Source organism: Rhincodon typus, chromosome 5 (genome assembly GCF_021869965.1).
Source record: "Rhincodon typus isolate 14 chromosome 5, sRhiTyp1.1, whole genome shotgun sequence".
Lineage (NCBI taxonomy): Eukaryota > Metazoa > Chordata > Chondrichthyes > Orectolobiformes > Rhincodontidae > Rhincodon > Rhincodon typus.
The window spans coordinates 94,759,396-94,775,768 of NC_063336.1; the positions used below are offsets into that span (position 1 = coordinate 94,759,396).

At 37.4% G+C, this 16,373-nt stretch overlaps 1 protein-coding gene across 1 annotated transcript in view; it reads right to left on the reverse strand.

The window, feature by feature from the left end:
- The window catches only part of mcph1 (microcephalin 1), a 265,997-nt gene that overhangs the window by 232,548 nt on the left and 17,076 nt on the right, over positions 1-16,373 (reverse strand). The window contains exons 7-8 of the mRNA XM_048597101.1: positions 14,687-16,054; positions 10,427-10,497 (exon numbers count right to left, since the gene is read on the reverse strand). Of these exons, the coding sequence (XP_048453058.1) occupies positions 10,427-10,497; positions 14,687-16,054 (1,439 nt within the window). The remainder of the gene's footprint in view (positions 1-10,426; positions 10,498-14,686; positions 16,055-16,373) is intronic.

The following is a 16,373-nucleotide window of genomic DNA, read 5'->3' on the forward strand; positions in this document are numbered from 1 at the left end:
CAGCCCAATGGTATCAATGTGGATTTCACAAGTTTCAAAATCTCCCCAATAGTAATCTCGAATTGTTTTTAAAAGTGCATCATGTCCAGTACTGGCATGTCCTGTTCTTTATTTCAAATAAATTATGCAATTTTAAAAAACTAGACTGGAAAAGGTTAGACTAACTGAGCTAGAAAATCTGAAGAAATAATGACAAGCATGAGTGGATATGGAACCAAGACAGATGGAAGCAGCTAGGGAAATTGTGACTTCACCTAGATGTAACTAAAATACGTTTAGCTCAGAGACAAGCTTCAAATTCCTAACATATTCCCAGGTTTGAAGAGGACAGCCTTTGAAAAATTGGTACTGAGATAAAATGGCCGGTAAAGTCCTAGACTCTAATAATGCAAGGTCAGCTAGACAGAAATGTCCATATGGTTTATTCCATACTGCCTACCAAGCCCACACTCAAGAAAGTGGGCACAGGATAGAATACCAGTCAGGAATTCTCGCACTAAAGGACAAAAATCCTTTTGTACTCGAAGCTCCAAGGGGGGAAACAGCAATCTTTGAGACACAGTGTGGTTTAAACACTGATGCTGGTGTAGGTTATTGAGAAGCCACATAACGGCAGAGGAAACACACTGTCGTCGAAAGCACTATCGTGTACACTTGAGGGTTCTCCAAAAACAAAACAACAATTACTGGTGTAAGCTGGCAATCAGTACAGTGATGAGGTAACAAGGTGTAGAGCTGGATGAACACAGCAGGCCAAGCAGCATCAGAGGAGCAGGAAGGCTGACATTTTGCAAATATACAGTGATGGCCTGGATTGTTTGTGTGTGTGTGTGTGCGCGCGCGCGTGCGTGTGCGCGCGCCCAGAGGGTCAAAAGCAGTCCACAGAGGTTGGAGAAATAGAAGAGAACAACCAAATTCTGATCAGCAAAAGAAAGTTGACATCGTCTAACAAGTCCCACTGGGGTGATTGGCCAATGAGTACGAGAGAAATGAAAGGAAAGTCAGGGGACTTTACCACTGTTAGGAGAAAATCTGTGAGATAAAAGGGGTCAGGATGCAACCTTCACAGTTAGGGGCCATAAACAGGTCAGTAAAGATTATACAGACGAGGGCAAAACCCATAGAATTTGGAAGGAAGAAGTGGGTGAACCAGAGGTCTGGCTGGCAAACACTTTCTCTGTTACAATTTAAGTAGACACAGAGTAAGTTCCCAAGCCAACAGACAGAGAGAACAACACCTCTCCCAGTTGAAGCACCACAGGGTAGTGAATCAGAAGTTGGCTAATCACTTGTGAACATCAGTCAAATGGGGACAATCTCATCCCAAGGTAACAGAAAAAGTGAGGTCAATGAACTCAAAAGATGAAGCACAATTGTGAAAGCCACAAAGCAAGCAGTCTATGCCTATATGCAAGAGGACCTGGATATCATTCAGGCTTTGGCTAATAAGTGACAGATCACATTTATACAACACAAATGCCAGGCAATGTCGATCTCCAACAAAAGAAAATCTCTCCATCTGCACTGACATTCAATGGCATTATCACTGTTGAATTTCCCACCAACAACATCCTGGGAGATCACCATCACACAAAAACCTAACTAAAACAGATACAAAAATACTGTGGTTACAACAGCAGGTCATTTTCAGAATTCTGTGATAAGTAATTGAATTCCTAACTCCCCAAAACCTGTCACTAACTAAAAGGCACCAGTCACACGTGTGATGGATTACTTTGTACTTGCCTGCATGAGTGCAGCTACACCACCACTTGGGAAGCTTGATACATGGATACAAAGCAGCCCACTTGACTTGCATCCAATCCATCACCTTAGATATTAATTCCCTCCAAATACACAAGGCAGCAGTGTGTACCAATTACAAGATGCACTGTATCAACTCACAAAGGCTTATTAGACGGTGCCTTCCAAACATGCAAGACCAGCACTTACAAAGACAAGAGCAACAGAAGCACAGAAACATCACCATCTCCAAGATCCTTTCTAAATTTCTCATCCTTCTGACTGGGAACTATATCATTAGCATTCACTGTCATCAGGTCAAAATCCTGAAACATTCTTCCAAACCACATTGTGTGCAGATGAACTGTAGCAGTTGAAGGTTGACAGTTCAGTACTATTTTCTCAGTGACTATTAGTTATGGGCAATAAAACCAGTGCTTTCAGCAATTTTCAATTCCCAAGAACAAATAAAAATAATTACACTGCAAGACTAAAATATTTTGGGAAAGGCATCACCATAAACACAAACTTTTTTTTAAAACAAGTTGGAAGAGATTCTATTACCTGTATATTTCTCAGCCTTCTTCCCAACAGTTGAACAATGGGTGACAAAACAATATATTGTCTTTATAAAAAGTAACTTGGGCCATCATCTACAATAATGTAGATTAATGTACCATATGCAGCACAAAATCTATCAACACGTCACCACGACTCTAGAAGAGCTACATCCTTCTTTAAAATTCCTTCAGGTAGTGAATCAGCACCATGTTAACACTCACTGAGAACATGACACGTTTATTTATGTAGCATATATGCAAGTGAAAGTTTGGAACCATCCTGAATCTGTGTCTCAAACAGAACAGAAGTCAATAGATCTGCTTTCAAAATGATTACTGAAGATCCAGATATTTACAAACAAAGTCATAGCACAAGGCACATTGTGAAGAGTGTACGCTCGGACACTGGTGCTGATGTGAACAAATCCAAACTATGCAGGTCCCTGTTCCCACAGCATTAATCCCAAGATTATTTAATTGAATGTTGTACTGTTTCTGAGGTTCATCACATCTTGAAATCAGAGATGTTCAACCACATGATAGACACAGTCAAACCTCATAGACAGTGCCTCTCTCATTTATCTAGCTGATTAATCTGATCCTTGAACCATCTTTAATATTATTTTAAATTGATTCAGTCACACAAAATCACTCCAACATCATGTCTTATACAGCTTCCATAATAATCTGGCCAATTTGACTTGGGAATTTAAGGAATTAATATGTTATACATTCCCATTAAACATACTATAGATGTGCATACCAAATCTACTAAGATTTGGTGTCTCTACTCCCTTCCAAAATTATGGGTATGCACTTGAGGTGAAGATGTGTGTGACTGGACAGCACCAAATCACGAGAAATCACAATTTCACTAATGCAAAATCATGTGATGACTCCTTCCCACATTTCCTCTTTCCTGTCAATGTCAAATCTAGTCACACTGTACTCTCTCATGCATTCCACTCTCTCACTTATTGAGCTTGTTAACTATACATTTTTTAGCCTTGCATCCATTTGTATGCCAAGCGCCATTTACTCAAAACTCCTCAAATGTCCCCAAGCATGCCATTGCAACAATGATCAGTCATGATCGCAGTCCCAGAATCTCAGAGAATCCTGACTTTACATGACATTGAAAGAGAGCTGTCAAAGATTCTGTGATCAGCATAACAATTGCAGAGACTGATGTGTCAGAGGATTTTGAGCAATTAATGCCCAAGCACGATTTAAAAATTTACAAAATTTATTGTAAAAGTCTGTGACATATTAGAGTCTATAAACTAAAAAGGGAAAGAAGCATAAAATTACAATGATCACCTTATATTAACAGTGCACAATATATGTGTGAAAATATAAGCAAAGTGAAAATTATGAGAGTTTAAAAAATGCAGAGGGGATTGGAGAATTGGGGGTGTGGGGGAGGAGTAAGGAAGAGAGATAACTAAAGGAATGTAGAAATCAAAAACTGGGGCAGTTTAGGTCACTTCACTGGGGGGTGGAGCATATTTTCATTGGAAGCACTTCATTGAAACTTTATTCGCCTGATTCCTAGGGTGAAGAGATTATCTTATGAGGAAATGTGAAGCAGGTTCGATCTATCACATGCTCTGAAATTTAAAAGACTGAGAGATTGTCTTGTAAAACCAGCTAAAATTCAAACGAGGTTTGATTGGGTAGATGCTGAAAGGATGCTTCCTTTTGTTGGGACATATAAAGCAAGGGAAAAGTTTTGAAACTCAGTCTCCCATTTAAGGTAGAAATATGGAGAAATTTATTTTCTGAGGGCCATCAGAACTCGAAATTTTCTTCACTAGTGCATAGTGGAGGCCAGGTTAAAGTTGCATTAGACAAGGAAATCAATGGTTATTTGGTGACCAAGGCAAGAAAATAGAGTTGAGGCTACAATCTGATTAGCCATGATCTTACTGAATAATGGAGCAAACTCATGGGATAAAATGGTCTATGCCTGCTCCTATTTCTTCTGATCTTATGTAAAACACAGTAGCAGAATTTGTCATATATTATGTTATAAATAACATATCTTGATTTTTGGATTTCAATTTCCATATGACACGCCAAGCCACATTTGCAAATTGTTGCTTAGATATAATACAGGTTAAATTTTATGGTCTTGAATATGACATTTCAATAAGAAATATTTCAACTGTTTTATAATCAATTTTTATTTTATTGGCTAAAATGAAGAGCTTGCTATTACTTGTCACATGATGTATGTTAGAAATAAACTTTCATATCTTCCTCCCAGTTTGGAAGCATTTCTGTATTAAGTCCTAAATCATCTGTCATTCAATCTGTGGGGTGTGTCAAGTTTAAATTCTTTTCGGCATCTGATTGAAATATTGCCATTTTCCTGTTTCTATCTTTCTATTTCTAGAAGTTAGTGGTCTGAGCTTTTATTGTTCTGTGTTGTTGGGTGGCATTATTTTAAAAGCCTCTCTCATGTAATTTGGACTTCTTTTTATTTCCCCACTAATCTGAAGACATAAGATTTTGCAGTCAATCTCAGACATGTGAGGTGACAGACAAGTTCATCCTCACGTCAAACAGACATTCCACACAAATATCCCTGTCTGCTCCTAAGTCCCTGCTAACCAGCCTCTTTATAGCATAAATACATTACATTACTGTCAGCTGGATAACTCTATACAAAAAAATACTGAGACAGATTGCTGCACATAGGTCCTTTTCATGAGGATACAAGCAATTGTTGAATAGTGGATAAAACTCAACATTTTCTTCTAAAATTTGCAGGCCTTATTTGATTGCTTCATACAAAGTTGTTAACGCTCCAGACTTTGGGATAAGATTGTTGACCAGAAATGAGATTTATTTGTCTTTGTCCATTCTTAGCAACCTCTGTCAAAATTCAATAATAACATTATTTGTCACATATTTTGTGTGGATATTTTGTATAAAAATTTGGAAAAAGAAAAAAAATACAATATCATGTGACAGCAATCGATAGTAAAGTCAATTTCCATCAGTATTACTTTCGTTTTCAAGGAAGCCAACTAATCCAACAATTTCAGTTCTAATCTGTTTTCCCTGAAAAGTTAATCACTAATAATGGCATAAGTTCTTGAGAAACTGGAGATCCTTAGGTGGGTCTTTCCAATGCCCTGAATGGGTAGAGCTAATGTGCTGTGCGGCTCTGAACCACATGAAAATACTTTTCCTCTATGAATTCAGAGTATGTGGGTTTTGCTGGCTGGACCAGCACTTATTGCCCATCCTTACTGCTCTTGCAATGGAGGTGCATACCTTCTTGAGCCATGCAATCCATTAGCCTTTAGTATACCCAGGTTGCTGTTAGAGTTGCAGAATTTTGACCCAGCAACAGTGAAGGAACAGTGATATGTTTCCAAGTCAGGATGGTGAATGGCCTGGAGGGAAACTTGACAGGTAGTTGTGCTCTTATGCATCTACTATCCTCATCCTTCAAGATGGATGCGATCATGACTTTAGAAGGTACTATCTATCTAAGAAGTCTTGGAGAATTTCTGCACTGCATCTTGAAGATAATCCACACTGCTACTACTGCACATTGGTGATGGAGTGAGTGAGTGAATGTGTGTGGATATGGTGCTAATCAAGTAGGCTGCTTTATCCTGGATGGCATCAAGCTTCTTGAGTGTTGTTGGAACTGCATTCATCCAAACAAGTGGGAGCATTCCACCACACTTTTGACTTGTACTTTGTTGACTGTGGACGGAGTTTGGGAGTCAAGAGGTGAGTTATACCTAGTGCAGGATTCTGGGCCTCTGAGCTGCTCTTGTAGTCACAATATTTTTATGGCTAATGAGTTCAGTTTCTACTTAACCATCAGGATGTTGGTTATTTATTATTGTTAATCATATTAGTGGTCACAAGGGAGACTGGCATGAGAAATAATGTTACCCTGGTGCAATAAAAAAAATCCTTTCCTAAGGTTGGATCATTGGACAGTTTAAAATAAGCTATAAATTATATCAATCTAAAACCAACCCACAGTGTTTCATATACATGATGGCTACAAAATGCCATTTTATTACACAAAAATACTCCACCTTCATAAGAGCGATATGCAACCAATCGATTTACAAGTTAGACCAAAAAAATGTAGCAAAATAAAGAATTACAGTTCTGGGAATATCAAAATGAATAACAAAGTGAACTGCTGTAGTGCATCCCACGTTTATCTGGTTCTGCATTAATGTCATTTTGCAATTTTTCTGACAATTAAAAAATCAGCTACACCAGTTAAAAGTCTACAGTATTAAATTTGGGAATAGTCAAAACACGTTTCTTGTCAAATTCATAAAGTTAGAACAGATCATTTCTACATCACAATATATTGTTTTTTTCTATGTTTACTTACTTAGTAAAGGCGAAGGAGAAAAAATGAAACAATGAGACTACCTGAATTGGTCTTGTACAGAGGCAGTACTGATTTAAAAGGTTGATTGACCTCTTTCCGTGCTGCGAGCACTGTATGATTCTAAATCCAGATAACCAATGTGGTACAGATCCATTATCTTGAGCATCGAGTGAGGAAGGATTAATGCTGTGAGGATATGGTTTCAAATCCCACAGTGGGATTCAATAAATGCAATAGAATGGAATTCAACAAAAAAAAAACAAATGCAAAGCTAGTCTAGTGACAACCATGTAACCATAGTCTATTGTCGATCTGGTTCACTAATATCCTTTAAGGAAAGTAATCCGCTATCCTTATTTGGCCTGGCCTACACATGACTCCAAAACCACAGCAATGTGGTTGACCCTTAACCGGCCTCTGAAATGGTGTGGAGAACTAATCACTTTAAGAGCAACTTGGGATGGGCAACAAATATCAGCCTTGCCAGCAATGTCCACATGCCCTGCAACAACAAAATTAATTACTGCTTGAAGTATCCTGGCCATTGCCTTTCCATTAGAAATGCTATGTTACAATAATTTATTAGCTGTCAAAGTGTTTCAGAAATGATTCTCCATACATTATTGACTGGTAATAAAAACAATTTTTGATAAGAAACAAACAATAGTATACATTATGTATACCATTTTGTAGACTGCAGTGTTACACTGAGGAGTTTGTGTTAGTCAGGAATGGTGGCGGGGGGGGGCGGAGAAGAGAAGAGGGAGATGGGGGGGGAAGAAGAGAAGAGAGAGATTGGGGAGGGGGGAAGAAGAGAAGAGAGAGATGTTGGGGGAGAAGAGAGAGATGTTGGGGGAGGAGAGAGGATACAGATGGGAGGGAAGAGGAGAAGAGAAGAGGAGAGAGAGGTGTGTGTTGGGGGGTGGGGAGAGAGAGCATGCACGAGCAAGAGAAAGAAAAAAATGGAGAGTATGCGAGGGGGAAGAGAGAGTGTTGTTGTTTTCTCAATACCTGTCTTTTAACCACTTTCACAAAAAGTAGCATACCGAATCACCGCAACATTAAGCTAGGACACAAAACGTTGCCAATAAGCCAACGCTAATCTTGCTTGATATATCAAAAGGAGTTAACAAAATAAATATTAAGAAAGGTGAACTCGTGACATATACAACAATATAAATTCTGCTACTGGGAAACTGCTAGAGTCAACGTTTAATAACAATGTCACTGAACACCTCAAACATTTTCAGTTGATCAGATAAAGTCAGCATGGATTTGCAATATATATACATTGATATAGTAAACAGGATATTTGGTAGATAAAGAGGCTATTAGATAAAGTTCCTTATTAGAGACAAAATTGAAAGCTCGTATCATGAATGGCAAAATAACTGGCTGAATGCAAGGGGCAGGAGACTAGGGATAATGCACAGCTTAGTCGAATTGGCAAAATGTTGCCTGCAAGGATCTGGGTGAGAGTCTTAACTATTCCCTATATTTATTAATGATACCGACAAGGGTAGAAAACTACGTATCCAAATTTGCTGATAATACAATATAAAATGGCATTACATGAATGGAAGTGTAGAATTACAAAGATGCACAGATTAAGTGGCACTCTAAAGCATGAGCAAGAAATAAATTTGTTACACTTCCTTACAGCAAAGGATGTACTCTAAGTTGCTGTTTTAACAACTGATAATGCTCTCCTTAATTTTCTTCACATTGGATAATAACAACTTACATTTGTTACACGCACAGTACAGTTGGCATCCTGGCTCTTCTCAAAAGTCCAAGAAGCAGTTCAGCCAGTATTCATGATCATAACTGTGTTTAATGAGTGCAAATACCTTCACGCAGGTTTCACTTGTGTGTGCTACTGATTGCTTCTTCACAGTTGAAGCTTGTGATGCTACGTAGATTGATTAGTTTCTACCACAGCTACCAGCATTTTTATAATGCCTCCTATGGAAAAGAGTTCTACACTTTACAAAATTCCAACGGTGTTTAAAGATGAAAGATTTCCTGTGGCCTTTCAGGTAAGGTACAGAGTAGATTGCGAACATAGCCCATTCAATTGAGAAAAAAAAAGTGATACACTTTTTGTTTACTTGCGATACAGAAATCTATGGCTCTGAAGCTCATCTATCGCCAAATCAAGCCACCGACAAACCAACATTTGTAGAATTTCTGTTTGGCCAATGCTGAGTGTACTGTCTCTTCCCTTCGTACATAATCCAAATACCCAAATCTTAGAGTCGTGCACAAGTTGCTGAATTTAATATTAGCCATCCTCATGTGTGCACAGAAGAACTGTTGGAATTTCACCATCTCAAAAGACCACAGTCATGAAAATATTTTACCTTATCTGTTAAATTTTTGGTTTACTGAGTTACTTCAAGACAAATCAGAAGAATTCAGGCACTCTGAAATGTTTAACAGGATTTAATTATTGCAACAAATGTTACCCCATCTCAAACCCACCAAAAAATAAGCATATTTACAATTGGTCACTTGAAAATTAACAAGTCTTTGTTATGTAAGCTGCAGGTGACAGGTGGACCTTTACAGTCAGTGATATTTTGGATGCCTGAGTCCACATTTACTCGTGAGGAGTGGGATATCCAGTCTCTGTTGACTTCTCATTATTTCCAACTATTTGAAGAACTTATGATTCAAGCTTAACTGTGAGGCTTACAAATAAATTTTCATCAACTCAGCCTTTCATAATTAAATTTCACGATATACTTAGCAATACAATTAATGCCACTGCTTGAAGGCCATCACAGTTTCAAATCAAAATCTTGACACAAGTAAAACTGATGGATACTTAAATGGAGACTTGTTAAAAAATTGGTGTAAAGGAGTTACAGAGTCAGGGAGTTGTACAGTATGGAAACACCCCTTCAGTGCAAATCATCCATACCTACCAAATATCCTAAATTAATTTTGTCCCTAAACCCTTCCTAATCATGTATCCATCCAGGTGACTTTTACATGTTGTAATTGTACCAGCCTCCTCCACTTCCTCTGGCAGTTCATTCCATACACGCACCACGACCTGCGTGAAAAAGTTGCCCCTTAGTTCCCTTTTATATCTTTCCCACCTCACCTTAAACCTATGCCCTCTAGTTTTGGACTCCCCCACCCTGGAAAAAAGACCTTGGGATATTCACACTATGCATACCCCTCATGATTTTATAAACCTGCATAAGGGTACCCCTCAGCCTCCAACACTCCAACCCTGGCAACATCCTTGTAAAATTTTAAAGATTGTTACAATCCAAGTACAAAAACAACACATGCTCAACCCACGATCAGCAAAAATATGGGTCAACTTGAGACCACTGCAATAACAAATGAAACATACTGCAAAGCTTTTTGTACTGTTGAAGTATTACTATAATCTTGTATTTCAAGTTCCCATTTAGTTTATTACATATTTCTCAAATGTACAGATATTGTGAAGCAATGTACTTGAATATTGTCTGTACACAAAGATTCAATGGCATTTTGGTGAACAAAACAAGAGAACTAGCAGCAAGAGGATTTCATCAACAAGAAATGTCAGCACATTCTGAAAAATGTTCTTAGAGAGCAAGCCAATGCTAACAAAAAGTGAGCTCAGCATCAGTTTTAAAAGAACTATAACCCAAAAAGACAGGGAAAATCTTGACCCTGCATAACAACTTAAACTGAAAAACATAATTCTTTGGAATCAAGATGAATGCAAAACACTCACCTTTTTAGTCTTCCCTTTGCATCCAATTGTAGTATAAGTTAGCTCAGTTGTATTGTATTTCTTATTATGACCTGGAAAAGAACAAGTCTAACTTAAATTAATTCAGACCTGTGTAATATGCTGTCAGAAAAGTAAATCTGAATTTGTCTGGAAACTATATTTCAGATTGATCAAACAGTTTTATTTGCACAAATTAGCACAATGTACAGCAAATATGAATAAAGCCAGGAAACTTTGAAGATGAGGGCCATCTACACCTCTAAAGAAAGTATAGGTCAACATTTTGGTAGTAGATGTTTTCCAGTGCGATAGAGAGGGTGCAAAAACAAAATACAGCGGATGCTAGTAATCGGAAATAAAAAAAATGCTTGAAATGTGTGGCAGGTCTGGCAGCATCTGAATTAACTTTTGGTAATGAAAGTCACAGGTTTGAACCATCAACTGTTTCTCTCTCCACTGATGATGCTAGAGCCATTGAGGACCTCCAGCTTTCTCTTTTTTTTGGTACAGGCAGTCCCTAGGTTCCTTCTGGAGTCCATTTGCAAGTTGAGATGTATGCAAGTCCGAACGTAATGGAGGGCAATATAAAGTAGTCGTTTATAAGTAGAGGAATTTTTCCATATGTTGTAAATTTAAAAAATGACATCCCTGTATGGGATTGCGTTTGCACGTGAATGTTTGTAAGTCACACATTCATAAATCAGGGACCCCCCTGTACTGCAAAATGATTAAGTTCCTTCACAGCATTGATAAAATGTTCTGTGATCTTCATAAGTACAAGTCCATTCATATTTAGATACAAATCAAAAACTTATTCCTAAAATAATCAATCTAATTTACATGGAAAGGACTTGCAACAACTTTTTCAAAGGTGTGCATGTACCATGATTTTTTTCATAAATCCTGAGGATTTGAATCCAGTGGACCATCTGATGCTAAAACCTACAACCATGAAATGCTGATTTCCATTTTCACAGTTTCACAGATGCCCTGTGTCACTGCCAGATGTGTCAATGCTGATTTGAACTTTTCAGGTTGGAGGATGTGAATAATGGAAACAACGTGGCGGTGCACAGAAAAGGACAGGATAAGGAAGAAAACATACAGCAGACAGAGGAAAAGCCATTAAGTTGAGCCGGGAATAAAGTGGAGAAGACGGTGTGAAATAAGAAGAAGGAATTGAGACAGAATGAAGAGGGAAAAGGAAAACTGAAAGGAGAAAGAATATTGTAAAAGGAGTTGAAATTCAGCTTTGGAGCACTGCAGCATGTAAAGAGAAACAGTGAATATAGAGTGGGTTGCAGAGGACAGAGGGTGAGAGAAGGGCTTTGCAGCGAGCAGGTAGATTGGAATAAATACATAGGCAGAAAGAAAGGCGAGGGGGGGAAGTGGCACAGCACTAATTGGAGACAAAGAGCAACCACTTTATTTATTATGCCCTTAAATAAGATAACATCCTAAATCATTTCACAAGGGTATTATAAAGCAAAATTTAACATCCATTCAAATAATGTAACATCAGGGTAGATTGCCAAAAGTTTGGGAAAAGAACTAAGGTTTTCATGTACGTAAAATAGACCAGAATTAGAGGAGTTAAATAACTCAGGGGGGCTGAGGCTAGAGGAGATTACAGAGATTGGGCAAATGGGGGAAGTTAGGAAAAAGACATGGAGTATCAAAATAACAACAGTTCTAAAATGTAGATGCTGCTCGACCTGAAATCAATGTAGATCAACAAACCAAGGAACAATAAGCAAGTGGGATTTGGCATAGATAAGGACCAGACAGCAGCACTTTGAATGACCTTAACTTTACAGAAAGTACAACGAGAGAGATCAGGCAGTTCTTTGGGATATTCAATTCATGTGGTGAGATAAGAATTTCAGCAGTGGATGAGCTGAAGCAGTGGCAGAGTTAAATGATGTTACTTCATTGATTTGGAGTACCACGTTGTTTAGCTGAAGATTTGATGCGCAGGCTACCTGTTCATTCAGTGAAGAGCTGTCAAATATGCTCTTGTTGTAATCCATTAAAGATGGAATATTGCTGTTATAGCACCACCTACAGGTGTATTATTTTTAGATCCAAGGCAGAATTCATTGTTTTTAATCTATATTTGATTGGGGTTGGTAAATTAATTTCTATAACCTTTTATTTTCTCCCCTCCTCCCCACCCAGCGGTACTCAATAAAAGAAGAATTCCAAATACCTCTATCTGACACAGAGTTTGGATCTTCACTAGCTAAAACTACTCCCTGTATAGGTAATGCAGAAGTATATAATATAAGAGATGTAAAACAAGAAAATAAGAATTACTGCTTAGTTTAAGAAAAGCTGTCAGCAACTACTTATGAAAAGTTTAAAAAAAAAATTGCATTTCCATTCATTTTTGATCGTGCAATTGAAAACTTGAATTATTCACATTCAAACATCATCTTCAAAGAATACTCCAAGCAAAAAAAGAAATCCATTAATTCTGAATTCAAAGCAGACTACCAACCTGCTTCTGATTGAAATCAAAACAACTTTTCCTTCTGCTAAGCATTACTCAAACATCAGCCACCCACAAAAATTGAAAATGCCCATTTTTCTGGGTTCCTTCCCATTCCATGGGATCTGAGATGCACTTTGTATGCCGAGTACGTCGACTACGTTTTAAGTTATAATTTACATGCACACAATTTTCAAAGTGTTTTTACAGACAATTTATTAATTGATATAGTACAACCTTTCAATATTCCCCAACGCTGATCTCACATGATACAATAAGAGGGAGAAGAAACAGCACTGAATGTACCATCTCCAAGGCCTTCAAGTTAACCAACATAACCTGGAAATATTTTAGCACTCCATCTTTATCAGGTCAACATTTTGAACCTCTCAAACCAATTAAAGTGTGGTAGTGTCATCACCATATGGACATCAGTGGCAGAAGTTTACAGTGGACTGCCAGCCTCTCTGGGAATTTTGTGCTTTCAAATAAGTGCTGTAATTGTTTTAATTCATTTGCTTGGCTAACAAAGAGTAAAGGTAGCTGATAACGGAATAGAACAGCAAAAGTTCAGTGTGGAGGGACAAAGGGCAAATGGGGCCAAGCAAATGTGGATGAAGGCAAAACAGGCTGCTATTCACAGTATATAAAATTACAACACAACTGTAGGGTGAAACAAATAAGACCCTGCTTACTTTGAGGTACATATTACAACTAAAATATTACACGCCTGAAATAAAATTGATCTCAAATTGAGCAAAAACAAAGTCCAGATGCCATTTGTAGAATAATATGATTTCTCAACTTAGCTTTTAAAAACTTTTTTTCAGTATGCTAGAACTGAGATGGACAAAGTGTAAAACAATAAAACTGCGTAAACTGATTCACTATTCAGTGACCTCTGCTGGCAGTTGCTTGAATAGGCAACAAGCCGGGTGTTTTACGGTAAATCTTTGCACGGCTATTGTAAAGTCAGTCTCGATTACCCTATATATCTTCCAATTATCCGGAGATCCATGAATTATCCAAAACAGCTTTAACAGAAGAGAGCACAGGGAGAATTATAAACCTTCACAGGCAGCTAACGACAGGGATTATACTGAAATAATAGAGGAAAAACTACAATTTGGCTTGATCTGGCTGACTACATCAGATGGATATTTTGCTTTGGCTTATATTTCATGAATTGATTTGTAAAATGTTTAAATCTTTGTCAATTTTTTTCAGCTGATTATTCACTGCTGAGGTTTGTACTTCCTACTTCAAACAAACGATTTTTCATTTTGAATTCCTTATCCGTATTCTAAACATCCTTTTTTAAAAACAAGTCTACAAATAAATGTACACTTATTTCAAAAGCAACTTTTAGTATAAAAGCAGTTACAATGTTGAAGAGGAACTATAAAGACAATTATTTGGTCCAAATATGTGTAGATCATCTCATTATGATAGCCCTTAACTAAATATGAGTGAAAAAAAACGGAAAAATAAATATATAACAAAATAATCTGCTCTTTTTCAGGGTGACCACGCATACAATGATGGGTCTTTTCATTCTTTAAGATTTGTGTTGGCAAAGATTTACAAGTAGATTGTCCACTATTTCAGCCACAGTAAAGAATCAGTTTTGATTTAATAAATATGACTACATTCTGATTGAAGAATTCTCCACTATTTGGCAAGCAGACTTTACCACACGATAGCAATAACAGCATAAATAAGGAATAATTTGATTGCTTTCACAAAATGTAATCAAACCAATCACGTACTTTGGCAGGGTTCACTAAGATGCTTATCTTCCTTATTGCTGCCAGTGGTTAAGATGTCCTGAGATAACATATTCTCTTGGTGGTACTGTACTTTTTCCATTTCATTTTGCTCCTTATTCAACTGATCGGTAAACTTTAGAGAATCAAGAGAGTTGTTTTTTGTTTCAGTGTGTAAAGTTGTTGAATGATTTACTCCTTTTCTATGATCATAAAAATATGTTGGAGGAGAATCATTTGGACGTAAATCCAATTTTCCTTCTCCATTACCGTCGGGAAAATGTGATACTTTGTTCAAAGGCAATTCGTCGCTTGACAATTCCTCCGATTCATCAAGAAAACGATCAAGTAGTTGTTTTATATGAGACTTCCTTCGGTTATGAATTCTAGTAGCTGCCGGATGTTGTGCATCATTTTGTTTGTGAGGGTTATTATTGTCAACTACTGTAATTATATTCAAAGATTCATCAGAATTACAAAAAACAGTATTCAATTGCTCTGCAGTATTGAAATTTGTAATACCCTTCGTTCTTTTTGTTCTAGCTATAGAACTTTGCTGATTAGTTTCTTGTGACTTTCTCTTCTGCTTAACATCTACAAAATTTAATTTGGGAGGACTTGGCGATTCAGGTGGAAACACACCTAATGGTAGTCTTGACTTCCTTTGACCATTCAAATTGACAGGAGAAAAGAAATCCTCATACACCTCCTTCATGGGATAACTATGAGGGGAACCACTTGAAAATTGTCTTGCTTCAAAGAATTCATTTCTTGTAGGCTTTACATGATCAAATTGGTGTTTACACAAGTCATCATTTTTCTTTGAGCTAATCTGATTTTTCTTACTTGCAGGGAAACATTTTTGTTTCAAAGGTGAGACATTACTTTTATGATGTACATTCAACATGGAGGTCATTTCTGCAAAATCACATTCTTTAACAGAGCTGGATACCTGTCCTGGGGGTGGCAAATTTACATTTGTTTTGCTTATGGTATTATAAACTTTAAGCTCTTGTGTCGCATGGTCCAAAGCCCGTGGACTTTCTCCTTCGGAATATTTGCCATTCCTTTGCACTCTACATGAGCCTGCTGATGTGCCATTACCATCAGGTGAAGCCAAAACACTACTTTTCTTTGGAAAAACTAGTTTTGTTTTTGCAACTGGTTTCTTAGTTCTTCTCCTTGAGTTTTTGTTGATCAAATCACAATTAGGTGAAAGTAAATGGAAACTGTCAACAAAAGATTCAGGTGTGGAACGTTGGGTTACTTGTTCTACACAAGCATCGCTTGAAAGTAGAGACTTGCTTTTGTTAGCAGAACTTCCGCGAGGATCATTAGTTGATGTATCTTCTGAGCCAATTATTTGATCTTCTGCAATAAAGAATATTGCTATTACACTAAGTTACACCATAAAAGTATACAAATAAAATTAGGAAAGCATGATTACTGTATGTTTTACTGTATAAAGTTAACCCAAGAGAAAGTAGGAAAACAGAACTACGGTAAACTATGAATGGATCCAAAGCGACATTGGGCCAATGCAGAATAGTTAATTCTAAAAAGTGACAATAGCCTTGTGCAGAGGAAGCCAAAACAGAAATTCTGGACTCACCTGATGCATTTGAGACTTTACAAGCCTTTAGATACAATGTAGTGCCTATTTTATGTACTGGCTAAATTTCACACATGC